The 18,753-nt window shown below is 35.0% G+C and overlaps 1 protein-coding gene across 1 annotated transcript in view; it reads left to right on the top strand.

Moving 5' to 3' along the window:
- The window catches only part of ca (RCC1 and BTB domain containing protein claret), a 99,689-nt gene that overhangs the window by 65,188 nt on the left and 15,748 nt on the right, over nt 1-18,753 (top strand). The window contains exons 14-18 of the mRNA XM_072523079.1: nt 3,809-4,027; nt 4,248-4,424; nt 5,921-6,322; nt 9,371-9,656; nt 10,994-11,237. Coding sequence (XP_072379180.1) covers nt 3,809-4,027; nt 4,248-4,424; nt 5,921-6,322; nt 9,371-9,656; nt 10,994-11,237 — 1,328 coding nt within the window. The remainder of the gene's footprint in view (nt 1-3,808; nt 4,028-4,247; nt 4,425-5,920; nt 6,323-9,370; nt 9,657-10,993; nt 11,238-18,753) is intronic.

Here is an 18,753-nt window from a genome sequence, read left to right as displayed (position 1 = left end):
TTTCATTGAGGGCAACTTGAATGGCAACAATTATTTGGCACTACTTCAAAATGATGTAATTCCAACGTTGGCAAATTTATATCCTGATCCAGGAAACCCTCAAGTTTCAGCGAATACGATATTGTTTCAGCAGGATGGAGCACCACCACATTACCAACTTAATGTCCGGCAGTACCTCGATACAATATTTTCCAATCGGTGGATAGGGAGGCGAGGATGGATTGAATGGCCAGCGCGATCACCTGATCTTACATTATTAGATTTCTTTTTATGGGGATATGTGAAGTGCCATGTGTACAAAACTAAACCTTCTGATTTAAATGACTTAAAAGAACGAATAACGCTTGCGATTAGATCGATCACGCCTGTTATGTTAAATAATGTTAGAAGACAGTTTTATTTGAGATTAGGATGTTGCCAAGACGTTCGCGGTGAACATTTTGAACATCTACTTCATTAACATTCATAGTTCTTTTTCGTGTTCTACATTTTATTACGTTTTGCCTTACATTTTAGTTTTTGATAGCGAATTTCGGTAACCACATGATTTTAATTTATTTTATCTTAATTAATTTTAATAAACTTGAAAGCGACAACATTTTTGAATGGAGAATGAAAAGACCTTTCAAACGATATATCACAAGCCTATACTTCCTATTTTAAAAATTAAGGGGTTGTACCTGTCATTCTAAGGGGGTTGAAGGTAGGGGTTGCATTTTCACGTTAAAGAATGTCAAGTTATAATTTAAATTTGACGTGTTTCGGGATTTCTTATAAATATTACAGTAACCTAAATAATAAATTTATTCCACTTGGCTTTTACACACTGTATACCATAATAGTAAACTTAAATTGAAGTAAAAACTTCTGTTGTAAGTAGTATATATTTAATTAAAAACTTAAATTCAAAAATCCAAATGGATTACAATAGTTGGTTTTGTTCAGAACGAATATTTTCGGTCTTATCAGACCATCTTCAATTAACCTGAAAAGTAAGTAATCCCATTAAGTTAAGAAAAACGTGGTTGAAATTTTAACTGTTATTTAAAAAATGTGCTGAAGATTACTTACTTTGAAGTACTTGCTATATAACGTCATCAACAAGCAGAGGGTGGGTTTGAATTGAATATTACATACTTAATATTATTAAAATAAACGACATAATGTCGATGATTACGGATTTAACTGTTCGGGAACAATATGTCCCTACTCGAAACAGCACTCATGAGTTTTGGTCTGCAGAAGCCAACTGAATTCAGATACCGGAAATCGGAATTAACTGCTTACATGACAATGACATTCAATACATGATATGGAATGACAATGAGATCAGTAATGATATTGCAATTTGTGTATTTAAAATTTAAGTTTAATATATGTAATTAGAAAAAAGATTTATTTTGATTTTTTGAATTAACTATAAAATTAAAATGATCAGTTGTATTATAAGCTAAAATAATGAAAAAAGTAGATAAAATTTAATAAGTGATAAAATAAGGATTGTGGAAAATGAATGACGTGTAAGTTTAGTAATCTATTACACATGAGATTTATCTTATTTACTCTCGAAGAATGAAGTTATACATGTATTTAAACATTTATAACTGATAGTAATGTCTGGGATAATTTGAGTAATGTACAGGAAATATATAATTATTGTAGATGAAACAAAGTATTGACTTGTAAATTTGGTTGTATAGACTTGTAAAGAATGAGTAATACACTGCGCTCCAAAATTAACGCATAATTTTAAAATTCTTATTTTGAGTTGTAATGAAAAAAATTTTGTTTGCTCTTTTCTGCTTTATGGTTGTTTTAGAACATCTTAAATAAAAAACTTTTCTTTTTTTATAAAAAATGTATTGAAATTAACAATATAACATCATAAATCTAAACATCTAAACAAACAACTGATCTAAACAAACTAACATTATAAATTAATGACGAAATTGAAATTTTTAAAGTTGAAGAAAATACTAGTACCGTGTACTAGTATCGAGTATTGCCTCCTCTGGCATTTATTACTGCTTGACAACGGTCTCTCTTACTGAGAATAATTGTTCTGATTTCTTCTTGATCAATTTGATCCCAAATTTCAACCAACCGCAAAAACAGTTCATCTAATGTGTTTGGTGCATTAGGTAGTTGTCGTAGTCGTCTGCCTATGATGTCCCAGATTTGTTCTATTGGGTTGAGGTCAGGACTTCTGGCAGGCAAATCCATGGCAGGAATTCCAACCTCCTGGCGATACTGCTGCACAATTCTTGCCGTGTGTGGCTTGACATTATCTTGCATAAGCATGAAATTATCCCCAATAAATGGTGCAAATGGCACGACATGCTCTTCTAAAATATCTGTTATATACCTCCGCGATGTAAGCCGACCGCGATCTATTCTAACTAATTCCATACGAGCCTCTAAATTAATCTCTAGTCCCTCTAAATTAATCCATAGTCCCTACGGTGTTACATTGTGCGCAGCGTTCTCCAGGCCTTCTATACACTTGGTTTCTCCTGTCATCAGAAAAAATACAGTACCTGGATTCATCGGTGAACAATATTCTTCCCCAATCGTCATTATTCCAATCAACATGTTCACGAACAAAATGCAATCTTTGTCTTATATGGTCTCTGGTCAATAATGGGCCAATTGGTGCCCTTCCAGGGTGTAGGTCGTTTGCGGCAAGTCTTCTTCTAATCTTATTTTGACTGATTCTAAAGTAATAACGATCCAAAAATTCATTTTGTAGAGAAGTACTGGTAACAAACCTTTGTTTCACTGTACGATGTGTCAAAAACTGGTCTTGATTAGGAGTTGTAACCCTTCTACGGCCTTGACTGGGTCTTCTCGAGTTACTTCCAGTAACAGAAAAACGTGTTAACACTCTTGAAATGGTTGACTGGGTGACGTTAAAACGTTCAGCGAGTTCTACTTGAGTGTATCCTTCTTCGCGAAGAGTAACGATTCTAAAACAGCCACTTTCTGACAAATTTTGATTTTCTTGCTGCTGGTGGTTCATTTCAAAGAAAAAACACTTAATAAACTTGAAAAACCCCTTTAAACGTTCAGCACAACGTAATCCAACCCAACTAAATTCGAAATAAAATGAAAGTTATGCGTTAATTTTGGAGCGCAGTGTATATTTAAAATAAGTAATGTCCATATTGACTGAAAATATGTGTGATCTGGGATTATTGGTTTTAAGAGGTTGTTAATATTTGAAATGAGAAAGGAGGGGGTTGATTTAGGACACTGTAGTAACGGTGAAGATTAAATGAGAATTGAGAATGGAGATATAGTCAATGTCATAAGGTTTTAATATAATTTGTAATAAGTATTAAAATTTTTTTAAATGTTATTAGAAAAATTTCCTGTTGTGGTAGTGTATCAATTAAATGTATGATTGTGATAATATTTTTAAATTAAATGAAATTGTTTAATGAATGAATGAATTATAGTATTACTTAGTCTGAAAGGGAATACAAATGTCTGATTTAATTTAAAATGAGATGCTCATGTAATGTAATTAAAATTTAAAAATAATCAAAGACAGAAAATTGCTAGATGTACCAGAGGTGAAGGAGCATAAAAGATATGTAATTTGGGGTAAATTTAACGTTTCGATTCGAAATTTTTTAATTAAATTGTGATTTATTCAATTGTTTTCTTTATATTCAAAAGTGTATTATTTTTAAACTGTGAAAGACTAGTATGTTGAATGATTATTATTTTGATAAGGAAATGCGTATTTTCAAAAATATTTCATTTTACGAAATATTAAGTTTTATTACACTGAAATATTTTTTAGATTGCCGTACTTAAAGATCAAGAGGTGCATACTTGGGGAGCGAGTCCACAAGAAGTTCGAATACTTCAGTCTAAAAATAACCAAAAGCAAAACTGCGTATCTTCAAAACCGTCAGAATCCTGGAAAGCTAGCACGCACATATATACTGGTTTTAACAAGAAACCTATCGAACAGGTTGCAGTTGGTTACAGACATTCGGTGGTCCTTCATAACGGAAAGGTGAATATTTAATTTAACTCTCAGCGGTGTACTGCTCTCATTTCATGTACGTGAAAATATTCTTATGGGAAAGAAAAATGTAAATGAAATAAACACGTATATGATAATGAATAAACTTCGAGTACAGATAATTTTTTTAGTCTTTTTGCGACCTTTATATCTTGTAACTAACGTAGCGGTTTTTTTAACAGTTTTAACTTTTATTTTTATATCGTTATAGATTTTGTGGGGCAAAAACAGAGAAGAAGAATTATGTGTTCCTAAATTAAAACAGCAAGATGGTGTGAGCAGTCTCTTTGCTCAGAGATTCGTTCATGTTTCATGTGGCTTAGAATATACTATGGCAATAGATCACGCCGGAAAACTGTTAGCTTGGGGAAGTCCATCAATGGCACAGGTACGTCACAATTGAGATATTTGGTATTACATAATCAGTAATTCACGTTAGGCAATTGTTGCAGTCAGTAATAAATAATATTAGAGAATCAGTATAAGTCATTGGTGTTCCTTTTTAGTTGGTAGATTTCATAATAAGAATTATGTTTTTTAAATAAGTACCGTTTTGTATAAAAAAACCAAAAACTTTTACTACACACACTTTTATGTACTACACAATTGCTACCAATATTAAGGCACTTATTTCAATCACTAAGTCACATAAGTTTCCCTCCTTATTTGATAGTTCGTCGTTATCTTGGCTCTGATCTCGGATATGCTTCTTTAGATGCAGAAACACGTGTTGGTCACTTTATGCCAGTTTTGTCTAGTCAATTGATGCGATGCGATCGATGAGATGCGATTTGGCCGCATGTAGATGAGCGTGATACTTGTTTTGAACTGCATTGGTTTTTTTATGTCTCACAATGTTTTTCGGAATTTATTGTCACTACGAGGAAAAAATCTACAATCAATACTCCCTTTCTGTCTCATTATACGGTATACATTATTTTTCCTACTAGAATTATCTGCTTAAACTTCGCTCTCTTGGGTGATGTTAAGCGTCTCCATTCCATAGATTGTTGTTTTGTTTTGCTGACTGAGTTAAACATTCGTCAACTCCAGCATCATAATACTCAAGAAAAGTCAATGCGTTGCCTAACGCTTTTTTGTGCACCTCGGTCAACATCCCACCATGAGCACAATTGTCCATAGTTTAAAATATATACCCAAGTATACCCAAGAATAAAATGTTATAAACATAAAATTAAACATCACACTACACTACGCGGATTTGCATTTGGATTTTATTCTTGTTGGATAGGCCGCAATTGACGAAATGCCCCTGAAGATGCTCTAGGGAGCGAAAGTACTTGGGCAAGATTAAATTAATAAAACTGTGCTCGATATCTGCCTTTTATTTGATCAAAGTTCATTTATTCGAGCATTCAACCTTATATCAAAATTTAATAAGTTGAAAGTAAACAATTTACGGAATTCAAAACGTGAATATTTGACATAGGTGTGAGTATCGCTATGATTATGTAAGTGTAAGAAAAGAAAATATCGTTGGTAGGCTGACTCGAAGCTTACTGTGATTCGATTGGTCCTACAAGATTACGTGGCTTGTGATAATAATCTTTCAAGTATTTTTTAAATAATTATATATAATATATAATAATAATTGATAATAATTAAAAGATTATTATCAATTTAATAAATTTTAATGATAGTGTTTTAAAAGTCACAAACTTATTTAAAAAAAAAATAACGGAGTGACTCTTATATTACTCCTCACTACATTATTCCTTATTTAAATTTCTCTTTAAATAAACTATTACTCTCATAAAGGTTGTATGTATTATATATTTCATTATGAATGAAATATTGTAACATTAATTGAAACCCACATATCTAGTTATTAAATTTTAATTATGCTTTTGTTTCACATTGTAGACTATTTTGGGCAAACCCATGGACGATGATAACCGAAAACTAGAAAGCAGGGTTATATTTTTCAAAAACACCAAAAGGATTATAAAATTTCCCAACCAGGGCCAAAGTAGTACTGACTGCTTACCCATAGAAGTTCCTGGTCTTCCAACTTTGGCGATAACGTATAATCCTAGCGATCATAAACTACTGTTTTCTAAAAATTTCGCTCCATATGCGATACGCAATATTGAAAACAACGAAGTACCTACTGAACAAAACCATGCGTCTTCCCTTGACAGTATATATGAGTCACCTAACCTAAAAATTGGATATAAAACTCTTCACTACGTTTTGGAGACTTACCATGGTTTCTACGACACTGATAATGTGCTGTCTAAATGTCTTGAAGTTCATAATTATCAGGTATAGCTTTTTGGTTATATTAAAATTATGGATAGGGTTAAAAAAATTTAAATTATATACATTGTACCATATATAGTAAACTAAACTATTAAGAACCAAACTTAGAACACTCGTGCACTATATGCTCGAAGGCACCGTTGCTCAGTCCTGGTAGATTATGGGTGGGGTCGTTTATAGAGGTGAGAAACACAAAAAAGATTGACACAAAACGCCAAAAAAAAAGAAAGGGGGTGAGAACAACTCTTCAAAAAAAAGGGCGCCACTGTTTTTAACTATTTAAATCCCAAAAAATAAAAATAAGATATTTATAAGACAATCAGAAAAGTGCAAATATCATAAAAATTGGTAAAATTCGCTACCTATATCAAAATATATTTAAAATATCATAAAAAACATGAAAATGGTTATTAAATAACCTAAGTTATCTTTGCAGTGGTTTAACTGTGTTGAAAATAAAAAAACATGCAATTAAATGAGGGATTTTTAAAATTCATACAAAGAACACAAAATTTACTCTTTAGTTAATCTAATTCGATTTAAACATAATTAAAATAGGGATTGCTTAAAAAATATCACTTAAATAGCATATGTAAAAAATAATGTAATAATAATATGTCATATTAATATTTAATATTAAAATATGATTTTAAATATCTTCTTCTTGATGTGTCTATCCGTTACAAATGTTGGAGATCATCATGGCAATCTTTATCTTATCTGCTGCAGCGCGGAAAAGCTGCACAGATGTTGTATTGAACCAGATTCTGAGGTTCTTTAACCAAGATGTTCTTCTTCCTGGACCTCGTTTTCCAAATATTTTTCCTTGTAGGATGGCTTGAAGGAGAGCATATCTGGATTCATTTCGCATAATATGTCCGAAGAACTGTAACTTTCGAGATTTGATTGTGGTCAGTACCTCTCGGTTCTTATTCATTCTTCTGAGGACCTCCTCATTTGTGACTCGGTCAGTCTACGGGATCTTAAGCATTCTCTGATATAGCCACATCTCAAATGCTTTCAGTTTTCTGCACATATCTTCGTTCAAGCCTCAGAGAAGACGTAGCATAGCAGCATCGCAGCATTCTTACTTTTGTATCAAAAGAGGGGTTGTGACTCTTGAAGAAGGCCCCCATCCGATTGAAGGTGGTTGTTGGTCTCCTGGTTGTTGGACCATTCTTCATTTATTAAGGTGCCGAGGTAGTTGTAGTGCGTCACTCTTTCTACATTGATTGGTTGACGTAGAGTTGACCTTGTGTTATTCTTTTCTTGCTAATTATCATAAGCTTTGTCTTCTTAACGTTTATATTGTTATACTATTACAGTCAATTACAGTCTACATTTTAAATATAATCCATAAAATTAATATAAATCTATTGAATAAATAAACATGGATTTTCTTAAAATGAAAGAAACATATCACTTGACCTGACTTCCTTAAAATATGAGAAAAATGCTCACAATAGGTTTTGCAATCGTTCAATCGAATTACAATTTCGTCTGTAACCGAGGATAAGAAGTTAAGAATTTCAATTTAAATTAGAATTAAAAGTCTCGGCGGAATTGAGATAAACTTCGCTCCTTATTAGGAATACCGTCCCAAACTAGAAAGATCGTTTCTAATTAGGAATGAAACTAGGATGGCAGGAGATCATCTCTAACTAGGACGAACTTAGAAGCGAAGAGCCTTCGTACTAGGACCCTAATTAGATGAGAAAATACTAAAATAAAATATACAAAAGAAAGAATAAGTATAAGGATAAATGGAACAAAAATAAGGATCTTATCCTAAAAGGGGTCTGAAACATACGTAGAATCGTTATTCACATCTTGATGCAAAACGTAAAATAAAAAGAATCGAAAAGGTTAAGCTTTTTATAGAAAAATAATTAAAAAGATAAAGTACTGTTAGCTAGCGTTTCAAGGTAGTCAAATTAATCGGTACAATACTTGACCTAGTGGGATCTTTGTGGTACAACGCTAAAACCTTTAAAGGGATATTTGCAAACAAAACGGAACTGGATTGTATAAAAGTTAGAGGGTATTTGGAAAAATAACAATTTAACGGTTCTTTTGTTGGAAAGTATTAGCGGCATAAAATAATTTCCTAAGAAATACTTTCAAAATAAGAAAAAATATATACTGAGGGTTATGTATATTTAGTAAAATGAAAGAAATTCAGATAACATTAACGTTCGGCTTTTCGACACGTTTTAACATTGCATTTTGAACTATTGATCATATGCATTATTAACTATTCAAACCAATCAAATAAGTGTTATAAATCACGTGTCCATACTATGCATGGATAGAAAATTTAAATCTGTAAATGATCTTTTTACTAAATAATTTTATATGCATGCTATATACGCATAACTGCTATATTTTTTATTGTACATTATTAGTTAGTCCATTTTACTCTTACTTTTTTTCCTTCGGAATCTGCGATAACTCGTATTTCTTCTTCTTAGGGTGCCTATTTTTTTCCTTCGGAATTTGCGATTACTCGTATATCTTCTTCTTAGGGTGCCTATCCGTTCCGGATGTTGGCAATCAGCATGGCTATCCTAACTTTGCTTGCAGCTACTTGTAATAATCTGGTTGTAGACATATTGAACCACGTTCTCAGATTTTGAAGCCAAGATATTCTTCTTCTTCATGGTCCTCTCTTTCGAAATACCTTACCCTGAACAATGAGTTGCAAGAAGCCATATCTCTGTTTATTTCTTTCTCCAGAGTCTCCAGGCCTCTACTCCATAGAATAACGTGGAAAATACATAGCATCTGATGATAGAGATTTTGGTACCAAGTGGTAAATCGTGACTTCTGAAAACTGTATATTTGTTACAATATTATTAATATATCTACTAACGATTCTAATCTTGTTTATATAACTTTGGATTTTTTAAGATTTCACAAAAAAAATATGTCCATCTTTACAACCTCTAAATTTTTACATTGCCATTTTGTGAATTATTTTGTGTGCAAGCAGATAAGCACTGAATTTTTCTAAATGTTACTAAATGTTTATTCGTATATTGTAATTTTTAGGCTGCAGCAAAAATAGCCATGCTAGATGGCCATTTTGGAGACAGTCTAGGTTTTCAGCTAATAGCCTTCAAGAAATATTTGGAATCTCTTGATCTTGACATGACATTTTCTTATGCTAAACGAAATTCGGATTCCAAAGATTATATAGAATTAATAGTGAGGAACATTCAAGACGACTTAAACGAGAAAAATTTAGTATATTCTAGCACTTCACCTGCGCACATTTTAAGCACTAGCTCTTCGTTAGATAGTATAAGACAGTGGGGCGATGATTTAGAACACCAAGGTAAGTTTTGGTAAAGATACTTTTGTTAATATATCAAAATAAAACTGTTGAATTTATTATATGAGAGCCGGCAATAAAGTTTTGATAAACCTAGATAAAATTTAAAATATGAAACAAAATATATAAAATCATTATATATATATTGAAATTATCTAACGAGTCACTTACTAAGTTTTGAAGCTTTGTTTGGGAAGTTTAAAGATTCTTCAAATGATGAAATCGCTATTCACAGTTTCACAGATATTTGTCATGTAATGAAATCGGGAGGTCCTGAGAAGAGAAGCAATTTTAATGAGAAAAATTAAACTTTACTTACCGTAGAATGGGATGACTTTGTTAAATTTTTCGTCTTGCCGTAGAATGGGGTAACTTTGTTTCTTTTTTCGTATAACTTTTAAATGTGTTGTCCTAAAGATACGAAAAATTCACCAATAGATAAAGAGATAGAACATAGAACAGACATAGAACTTTAGTTAGGTAAAAACAAATATACAAGAGAAACAAAATAAATCTTATTTTTCATTAACATCGACATTGTCAGGAAATATGCATTTAGTTACTGTTTCATATTTTTCAACTGATTAGGTTTTCAAAATTTCTATTATGTTCTGAAAGGAACAATAAAAATCGGTTTCCACAATCTTAAAATATTTATGGATTTCATTTAGCGATTTAATTCCAACGATTTCTTATTCTTTACAAGGTAATTTTTCTTGGATCCTTCCGGCATACACTTAATTTGTACATTTTTGTTTCCCTGACATAATCTTTACCAGTACATAAGTGCCAACATTCAGTTCGGCAAGCCATGGCTTTATATTCATCTCATCTTTACATTACTGGTTCTCCACAGACTCTTTAATTTCACTTTTACTTTCGTTTCCATTGGTAACGTACTCTACCTCGCTATCTGACCAACACTTCTGCCGGGTTGGGAGGAGGCATATGGGGCGATATTTCTCCCCAGTTTTGGGAAGCAGTACCAACCTTGATGTCCTCCAAGCTTCAGGAAATGTCTGTGCTTCAAGCAATGCATTCATATTCTCCAAAAGCCAAACTGGTTCCGCGCGTCCTAGATCTAATGCCTCGACTAATTTATCTATGGTAAAGGGAACGGCCCGCTTAGCTCCCTCGTTCCTTCATACTGCAGTGCAATAGATACAGATACAATAAAGAAAAATGTCCAATTTATGATTTAAAATATAATTGATAAAAAATATATACATAGTATAATTGATTACGCCTGTTTTTTCAAAACATACATTTCTACAAAATTCTAGTTAATAATTTTCCACATATTTGTTAATCTGTCTAATAATCATATTTACCTTCTTTAGGGGGAAGAGAAAGTCCTTGTGAAGTACCCGAAGTAGGAGATATAAGACAAAATATTTCGCAATATGTTCAATCCTTAACGAATAATGAAAGCTCGCCGCCTATTTCCAGTGTTTCAAAAATGGTATCAGAGATTGATAACGTTCAAATTAAAATGAAACAGGCAGATGTAGAATTGCAAATAAAGGATAAGAAAGTTAAAGAAATTATTGATGCAGCTTCGTATGTAGTAGAATTTTATATAAGGTAAGTAAAAAAAAGAGAAATAAAAATTTTACATTTAGATAATCGAATAAATTCACTGCATAAAACATTCACTCTTTTTCACTCGAAATCAAATATTTAAAATTTTTGATGTATCTGATTATATGGAAAAATACTGAAAGAAAAACTGGAAAAATCTATCTCAAATAAAATCGGAGAAGATCAGGCGGGGTTCACGGCAGGAAGATCTTGCATAGACCACATATATACACTACAACAATTAATTGAAAAAAAAATGGCAAAACATAGACCAGTACACATGGCATTCATAGATTTAAAAAAGGCATATGACACGGTCCCCAGAAAACACCTATGGAACACGATGAAGGAAATCGGAATAACTCGGAGGTTAATAGAAGCCGTAAAAAACCTTTACAACAACAACAAGGTAAGAGTTAAAACCGGCAATAAATACTCCAACGAATTTAAGACCACAAAAGGCTTATTGCAGGGATGCTCTACATCTTCGACACTGTTCAAGATATTCCTCGAACAAATATTAAAACCATGAAAAAGGAAATGTGAGGGGATGGGAATACCAATCCGGGACAACTTCTTGTACACATTAAGCTTTGCAGATGACCAAGTGGTAACGGCTCAAGATGAAGAAGATCTGTGCTATATGCTCCGAAAATTAGAAAAGGAATACACAAAAAATGGACTGGAAATAAATCTAGAAAAGACCGAATATTTAACAACAGAGCAAGAACCAGTGAAAAACTTGGAAATGGACGATAATAGGGAAATTAACGGCACTGACAAATTCAAATATTTAGGATTCATACTCTCAAAAAATGGAACCACCGAGCAAGAGATAACCAGCAGATTAGCACAGACAAGAACATGTATTAAACAAATGAACGGGGTACTGTGGGATAGACAGATTACCAGAAATACAAAGAAGAGAATTTATAACACCTTGGTACGCACTATAATGACCTATGGAGCAGCGAATTGGGTAATAAATAAACGAAACAGGTCCAAAATCACAGCAACTGAAATGGAGTTCATGAGAAGAAGCTGCAGAGTGACAAAAATGGATCGCATCAGAAATGAGGACATAAAACGAAGAATGGCAGTAGAACAAGACATACTCAGCTACATCGAAGAAAAACGTTTAATTTGGTATGGACATGTGAGAAGAACAGATCATACAAGGTGGATAGCAAAGATTTCGGATTGGAGCCCAATAGGAAGGAGGAAAAGAGGTAGACCCCGAAGATCATGGAGGGATGAAGTGGACGAGGCCATGGAAAGACGAGACCTTAGAGATGGAGAATGGCAGAACAGAAAGGACTGGAGACGTTGGCTAAAAGAAGGAAGGCGGCGACAGCTGTAAAAATCCTTATATAGATAGATAGATGTATCTGAAATGAAAATATCTCTGTATGAAAATTCATTTTTGAAAATTAACAAATGTTATAAACTGTTAACAGATAATTACTCGCAATTGTTATTCATTCAGGCACTATGCAATAAATAAATTTTTGAAATTTTAGACTTGTTCACATAATTCATTCCCACCTTTGTTTTTAACAGTTCTTCTGATAGCTATCACTTTCTGGTTTTAATAGCGTATGTTTTTTTGTTTGCTTACGAAATAATAAATTAATAATGAACTGTTATTGCACTTAAAATCGGGACCTTATATAATTATAGTTTAATTACTATAAGTCTAACCTAATCTAATTTTGAACTCGTCATGCGCATAAGTTACTAGTACACATTTTCAATAACATCTCTTCTCGCTTGGTCGCTCTTCTCTTTTTCTCTTCTGTCTCTCTTCTCTTTTTCTCTTCTGTCTCTCCCCCTCTCTCTATTTCTCTCGCACACACTCACACACACACACACACACACACACACACACACACACACACACACACACACATTTGTTAAGTGCACATACTGCACTTAACAAAATCAAACAAATCGCCTGAGAAAATACGTCTTGTTGTCCAAACGGCCTAACCAGATGTGAAGCTTTTCTATTTAGAAAGTTACCAGTTCGAACACATTGTCAAACTTTCTAATAAATTAAAAAAAAATGGCAATAAGATTTATGGGAGAAAGTCGTGTATGTCCAATCAGATCTTCTTCTTTTTTTTCTCCTTCATCTTTTTTCATTATGAGTTTGCCGTTTTCGTCATCCAAAACACTATTTTCCCAGTCACCTTCTCTGAGGTCTCTATCTATCATACCATTTCCTATGTATATTTTCCATCTTGTAGCAGGTCTTTCTCTCTGTCTTTTTCCCGGCGGATCCAGTGTAATATTCTTTTCTCGGCCACCTGTGCTCTGGCATTCTTTGTCCATCCCCGTACCACTATAGGGCTCTGATTTCCAACTTTTTTGTAATTGAGCATTCTACTTCCATTCTGTTCCATATTTTCTTTGTTTTCATTGGTCATACTTCCGCTTAATATAGGATAACATTCATCACTATACTCCGAAAGACCCTTTTTTTGTTTTCTTTGGTTAGAGTGTTGTTCCACGGAGTGCTTTCATGGCTTGTTTTCCCCGTGCTATTTTCATTTCTATATCTTTCATACAAGTACAATCTCGGCTCATCAATGACCCTAAATACTTAAAAGTCTTACAACTCTTAATAGTCCCTTCTTCTAAACTTAAGTTTAAATCTGAAACCTCTAATCCAAAATATAAGTATTCGGTCTTACACATATTTATCGTGAGTCCCCATAGCGGTGCGGTGTTGCAGTGAATAATCGGACCTTTTTAAGTTATATCCCGTGGTTTCTTCTTATTGCGCCGTCTTCTTACAAAGGTTGACGATCACTTCTTTAAACGCTTCCCTATCTTTTGCAATGTGTATATCTGACTATCTTGACCTACGGAGCAGAGACCCTAACTTTAACGAAAGCTACTGCCGAAAAACTGAGGGTAACACAAAGGCGAATGGAGAGATCAATGCTGGGCCTGACCTTGAAAGATCGCGTGAGAAATGAGGAGATACGCCAACGAACTGGCGTAGACGATATTATACTGCGAATCAATAAACAAAAGTGGAGGTGGGCTGGACATGTTGCTAGAATGGAAGACGGAAGATGGACAAAGAGATTATTGGAGTGGAGATCAAGAGCCGACAAGCGAAGTCGAGGCAAACCACCCACCCGATGGACCGACGACCTAAGGAGAATAGAAACAAACTGGATTGCAGCAGCTAGAGATAGAGAGAACTGGAGACGTTTGGAGGAGGCCTATATCCAACAATGGATGTGAAAATGGGGCTGGATGATGATGATATCTGACCATACATAACATTCGACGAACCTCAATCTGATAACCATACTCAATTTCTGATTTGTAAACATTGACTTATATATCTATATAAAAGGCTAGGATGACAAGTCACACTGTTTGTCCAGTAAGATAACTACGCCACTTAGGAAAGAAATCTGAACTACCAACATCTGACATTTCAATCAAAATAAATATGTTGTTTATGCCCAGTAATTTTGCAATTTTTGTTTTTGTAGTCTTTTTAATGCTACATTCTATTCAAAGTTTATACGCCGTGATCGTAATCTATTTGTAAATTAGTTAAAATAATAGTAGCCACCACTTAAGTGACTAGAGCTGTTCAAAAGTGGTATGTGCCAGATGAAGTATCTCATTTATTTATCCAATTGATCCAGTCTATCTTAGGACAGGGGTACAGACCAAGAGCATGGAAGCTCTAAAGAATGGCAAAATTAAAAGGAAAAAGTTAAGTTTCAGAGACAGATAAGTCTAATAATGGTCTTTATACTGAATACTCTAGAATAACTGCTCGATAGGCACATTAAGGATGATTGTTAGTGGCAAGTGCGATACATCAGGGACAAAATGCGTATTGAGCACAAGATTCTCTACGGTAACAGAATATAATCATCTCTTACAGAGAGTGGATACGTACTGGAAAACCAAAAGCTGATACTGAGGGTATATCTCGATATATCGGATCTTCCAATAGGGGACTTCCGAACTTTGATATTTGGTGTGCAGAAGAATCAGAGGCAATTGATTTCATGTCGCTCACAAGAACTTGGCCTTTCATAAACCACAACTTGGTGAATTTTATGTAGTTTCTTTGGCCTGAACCCTACAAAATTCAACTGGTCCAGGAGCTAAAGGTAAACGACCGTATGCAGTTAAAAACTAACGCTAATGTTTATTGAAACGTCATCTTCAATAATTAAGCCATTTGTGGATAGATAGTTATATGAATCAAATAAATTATGGGATGTATTGAGACTTTGTGAAATACGAAGAAAAGGAGAAAACCAATTAGTTTTAAAATCCAGGTATCTGCTTCATTCCATTGGAGAAAACGATAAGGTTGTTGGCGACGTAGGCTTTCTTGTGCACAAGAAACACGGAGATAAAATTATAAAAATATTGGGTGACAGCAGGAGAGAGAGACATTCTCTCTCCACCCACTATGTACCTTCTTGAAATTTAAATTTTTTTAACTGCCTGTCCTTTGTTTAGTGTTGTGTAAATGTATTTTTTAGTTTTTATGACATTCATAAAAGTACTGGAAAGCCTATAATTTTGACGAAATGGCCCTGAAGATGCTCTGAGAGCGAAATTACTTGGGAAAGATTTAATAAAAAACTGTGCTCGATATCTGTCTTTTATTGGATTAATGTTCATTTATTCGAGAATTCAACCATATATCACGTTAATAAATGTGTTGAAAAACATGTTCAATGTTTGTTTGACAAGAGGTGTAACCCCCTCCCAATTGCATAATGCAATACTAACCATAATGCGCAAAAAAGGTCGCAGTTCAGACCTAAAGAACTACAGACGTATTAGTTTGTTCTCCTATACATCTGTATCTGTAGAGTAGGGAGGGCGAGTTAAGTTCCACAGCACTTAGACCACAATTGACCCTTTGTTCATCCTCCCAGGGAGCTGTCTTCATTAGCTCATAGTCCATCCTGCAATTTCTAGGAAGGTGGATAGGTCACCCGGGGTACATTTCCCTTATGTGGGCAGGTGTGGGCCAGGACTCGCCGAACGCGTACTCTCGGATTAACGATAATTCCGGGCATTCACATAGGATATGCTTTATAGTTTCGTCTTCTCGTTTACACTTCCTGCATAGAGGTGTGTCTACTAGCCACAGTGTGTGAAGGTGTTTGCTTAGTTGACAATGACTAGTTAAAAAACCAACTGTCAAGCGTAGGTTTTTCCTGGTCATTCCCATGTACTTCTTTGATTCTGACTTTTCAAGGTTACTTAGTGTTACCTTGGCAAGTCTACTATTGTGTCCTTTAACCCACCTCAGGATGATGGTATTACTATCCGAAGCTTGAGTTAGTGACTCGTGACACTCCATTACTAACCCTGATGTGACATGTGGTCTATTCAAGGTTAGTAGCGCTTGTCTGCTATCTATGCAGATTATTATAGTTTTCCCGGCTATACCTTTTTGGGTAATCTCTTTTGTGGCTATGGAGATACCAGCCAGTTCTGTTTGAACTACACTGGCATTTTTGCTCATACCCCACTTTATTCTTAGGTTCAGTGATCTGGAATATTTCCCGCATTCTGAGCCTTCTTCCATTTTGGAGCCATGGTGTATATGCAATACGCATTTGCCAAGTTGGTCTCCCTTGGCCTTGTTTCGAGTTTGTAGAGTTTGTCAAAGACAAAATTTGGTTTCATTGAGTCGCAGCCTGCCTGTAGCAGGGGTAGCGCATCCAGCTCGCCCCGCCAGAAACGAGTTCTCAACTGTCCCATTCCTACATCAAGATTTGCACCAGCTGAACGCAGTCGCATCATTGTCACCAGCGCCACCTCTTTGACATATATGTCTAGAATCGTGATGCCAATGACCAACTCCATTGCAGCAGTTGGTGTTGTTTTCATGGCACCTGTTATATTTATGCAAGCCGTCCGCTGAATATGGTTTGGTTTGTTAATCGCTGTTCTCTGTAGCACTTTTGGTGCCCAAGCAATAGCTCCGTAAGTTAGCATTGGCCTAATGACAGCAGTGTAGACCCAGGCGACCATCCTGGGCGAAAGGCCCCAGGTGCGTCCAACCGGTCGTCGTTATTGCTTATAGGCAGTATATGCTCTTTTAGCTCTACCATCTAAGTGTGAGTTCCATGTTAACTTCCTATCAAGGGTAATACCAAGGTACTTCACCTCGTCAGAAAAGTTTAGACTGTAGTTTAGAATCCTTGGGTGTATTAAGCCCGTGATTCTTCTTTTTCTGGTGAAGAGAACCGTCTCTGTCTTCTTAGGATTTATAGATAGTGAGTGTTCCTTGCACCATATTTCTATTAGTCGGAGAGCAACTTGTAATCTCTCACATAGTGTGTTCTCAAACTTACCGCTTTGCAGGACAGCAATATCGTCTGCATAGGCTATTGTGTAGAACCCGTTGCTGCTGAGTTGGTCAACCAGAGTGTCTAGACCTATGTTCCAGAGGAGTAGTGATAGCACCAGTCCCTGTGGACATCCCCTCGTAACCATGCCTCTAACAGAAACGTCTTCTACATTTATGCTTATTGTTCTATTAGAGAGCATACTGAATATCCATTCGCTTACGACCAGGAGAACATTCCTGACATTGAGCTGTTGGGAATGCGGTTTTATCAAACGCTCCCTCAATATGTATGAATATACCTAGGGTGGATTCTTTATTACCCAGTGATCGTTCTATTCTTTCAACTACTTGATGCAGTGCAGAATCGGTAGATCTTCCCGAAGTATATGCATGCTGATATGGGTGAAGTGGGTTATGGATCAGAACTTCATCCCTTATGTAACTCTCGCACAGCCTTTCCATCGTTTTTAAGAGAAACGATGTTAGGCTAATTGGTCGGAAAGCCTTTAGTAGGATGCAGTCCATCCTACCTGGTTTTGGTATGAATGCCACACATATCTCTCTCTACTTCCAACGAATATATGCCGTCAGACCCTTGTGATTTAAAAGTGGTAGAGCACAATATGACCCATCTTACCTTCTCCTCAATAATCATTCTTCTGGAGAGATGCCAGTCGTTCAGTGAGGGTATTTAGGGAGTGTATTCTTCCGTCCAGTTTGGTGCTGTTGAGGCGCTAGAACCGGGGAAGTTTGTTTTCATCAGGATCTCAGCACTTTCGCAAAGGTTGGAAGTTTTGCTTCCATCTTCCTTCGTTAATATGCCAATATGCCGAAGTGAGTCCTTTGAGAGCGCTTTTTGTAGCCTGGAAGCCTGCGAGAAATCTTCGATTTGCTCACAGAAGGTTCTTCAAGCATCTCTTTGTCTTTGTCTGCAGACTTTCTTAAACACTCTGAGGTTTGATTGATAAGAATCCCAATCCTCTTTGAGTTTGGTGCGTTTTACTCTATTAAAAGCTGCTCTTGCTATCTTCCTAAGGTGTTCCAGTTCAGTGCACCAACAAGAGTTGGTTTTGCGACTTTCCTGGACCATCCTTATTGGATAGGATTTTTTTATAAGCATAGCTCTCCCATACATAAAAACTATTCATGAAGATAATA

This window comes from Diabrotica undecimpunctata, chromosome 2 (genome assembly GCF_040954645.1).
Source record: "Diabrotica undecimpunctata isolate CICGRU chromosome 2, icDiaUnde3, whole genome shotgun sequence".
NCBI lineage: Eukaryota > Metazoa > Arthropoda > Insecta > Coleoptera > Chrysomelidae > Diabrotica > Diabrotica undecimpunctata.
This window is presented reverse-complemented; position numbering and strand designations above follow the sequence as displayed.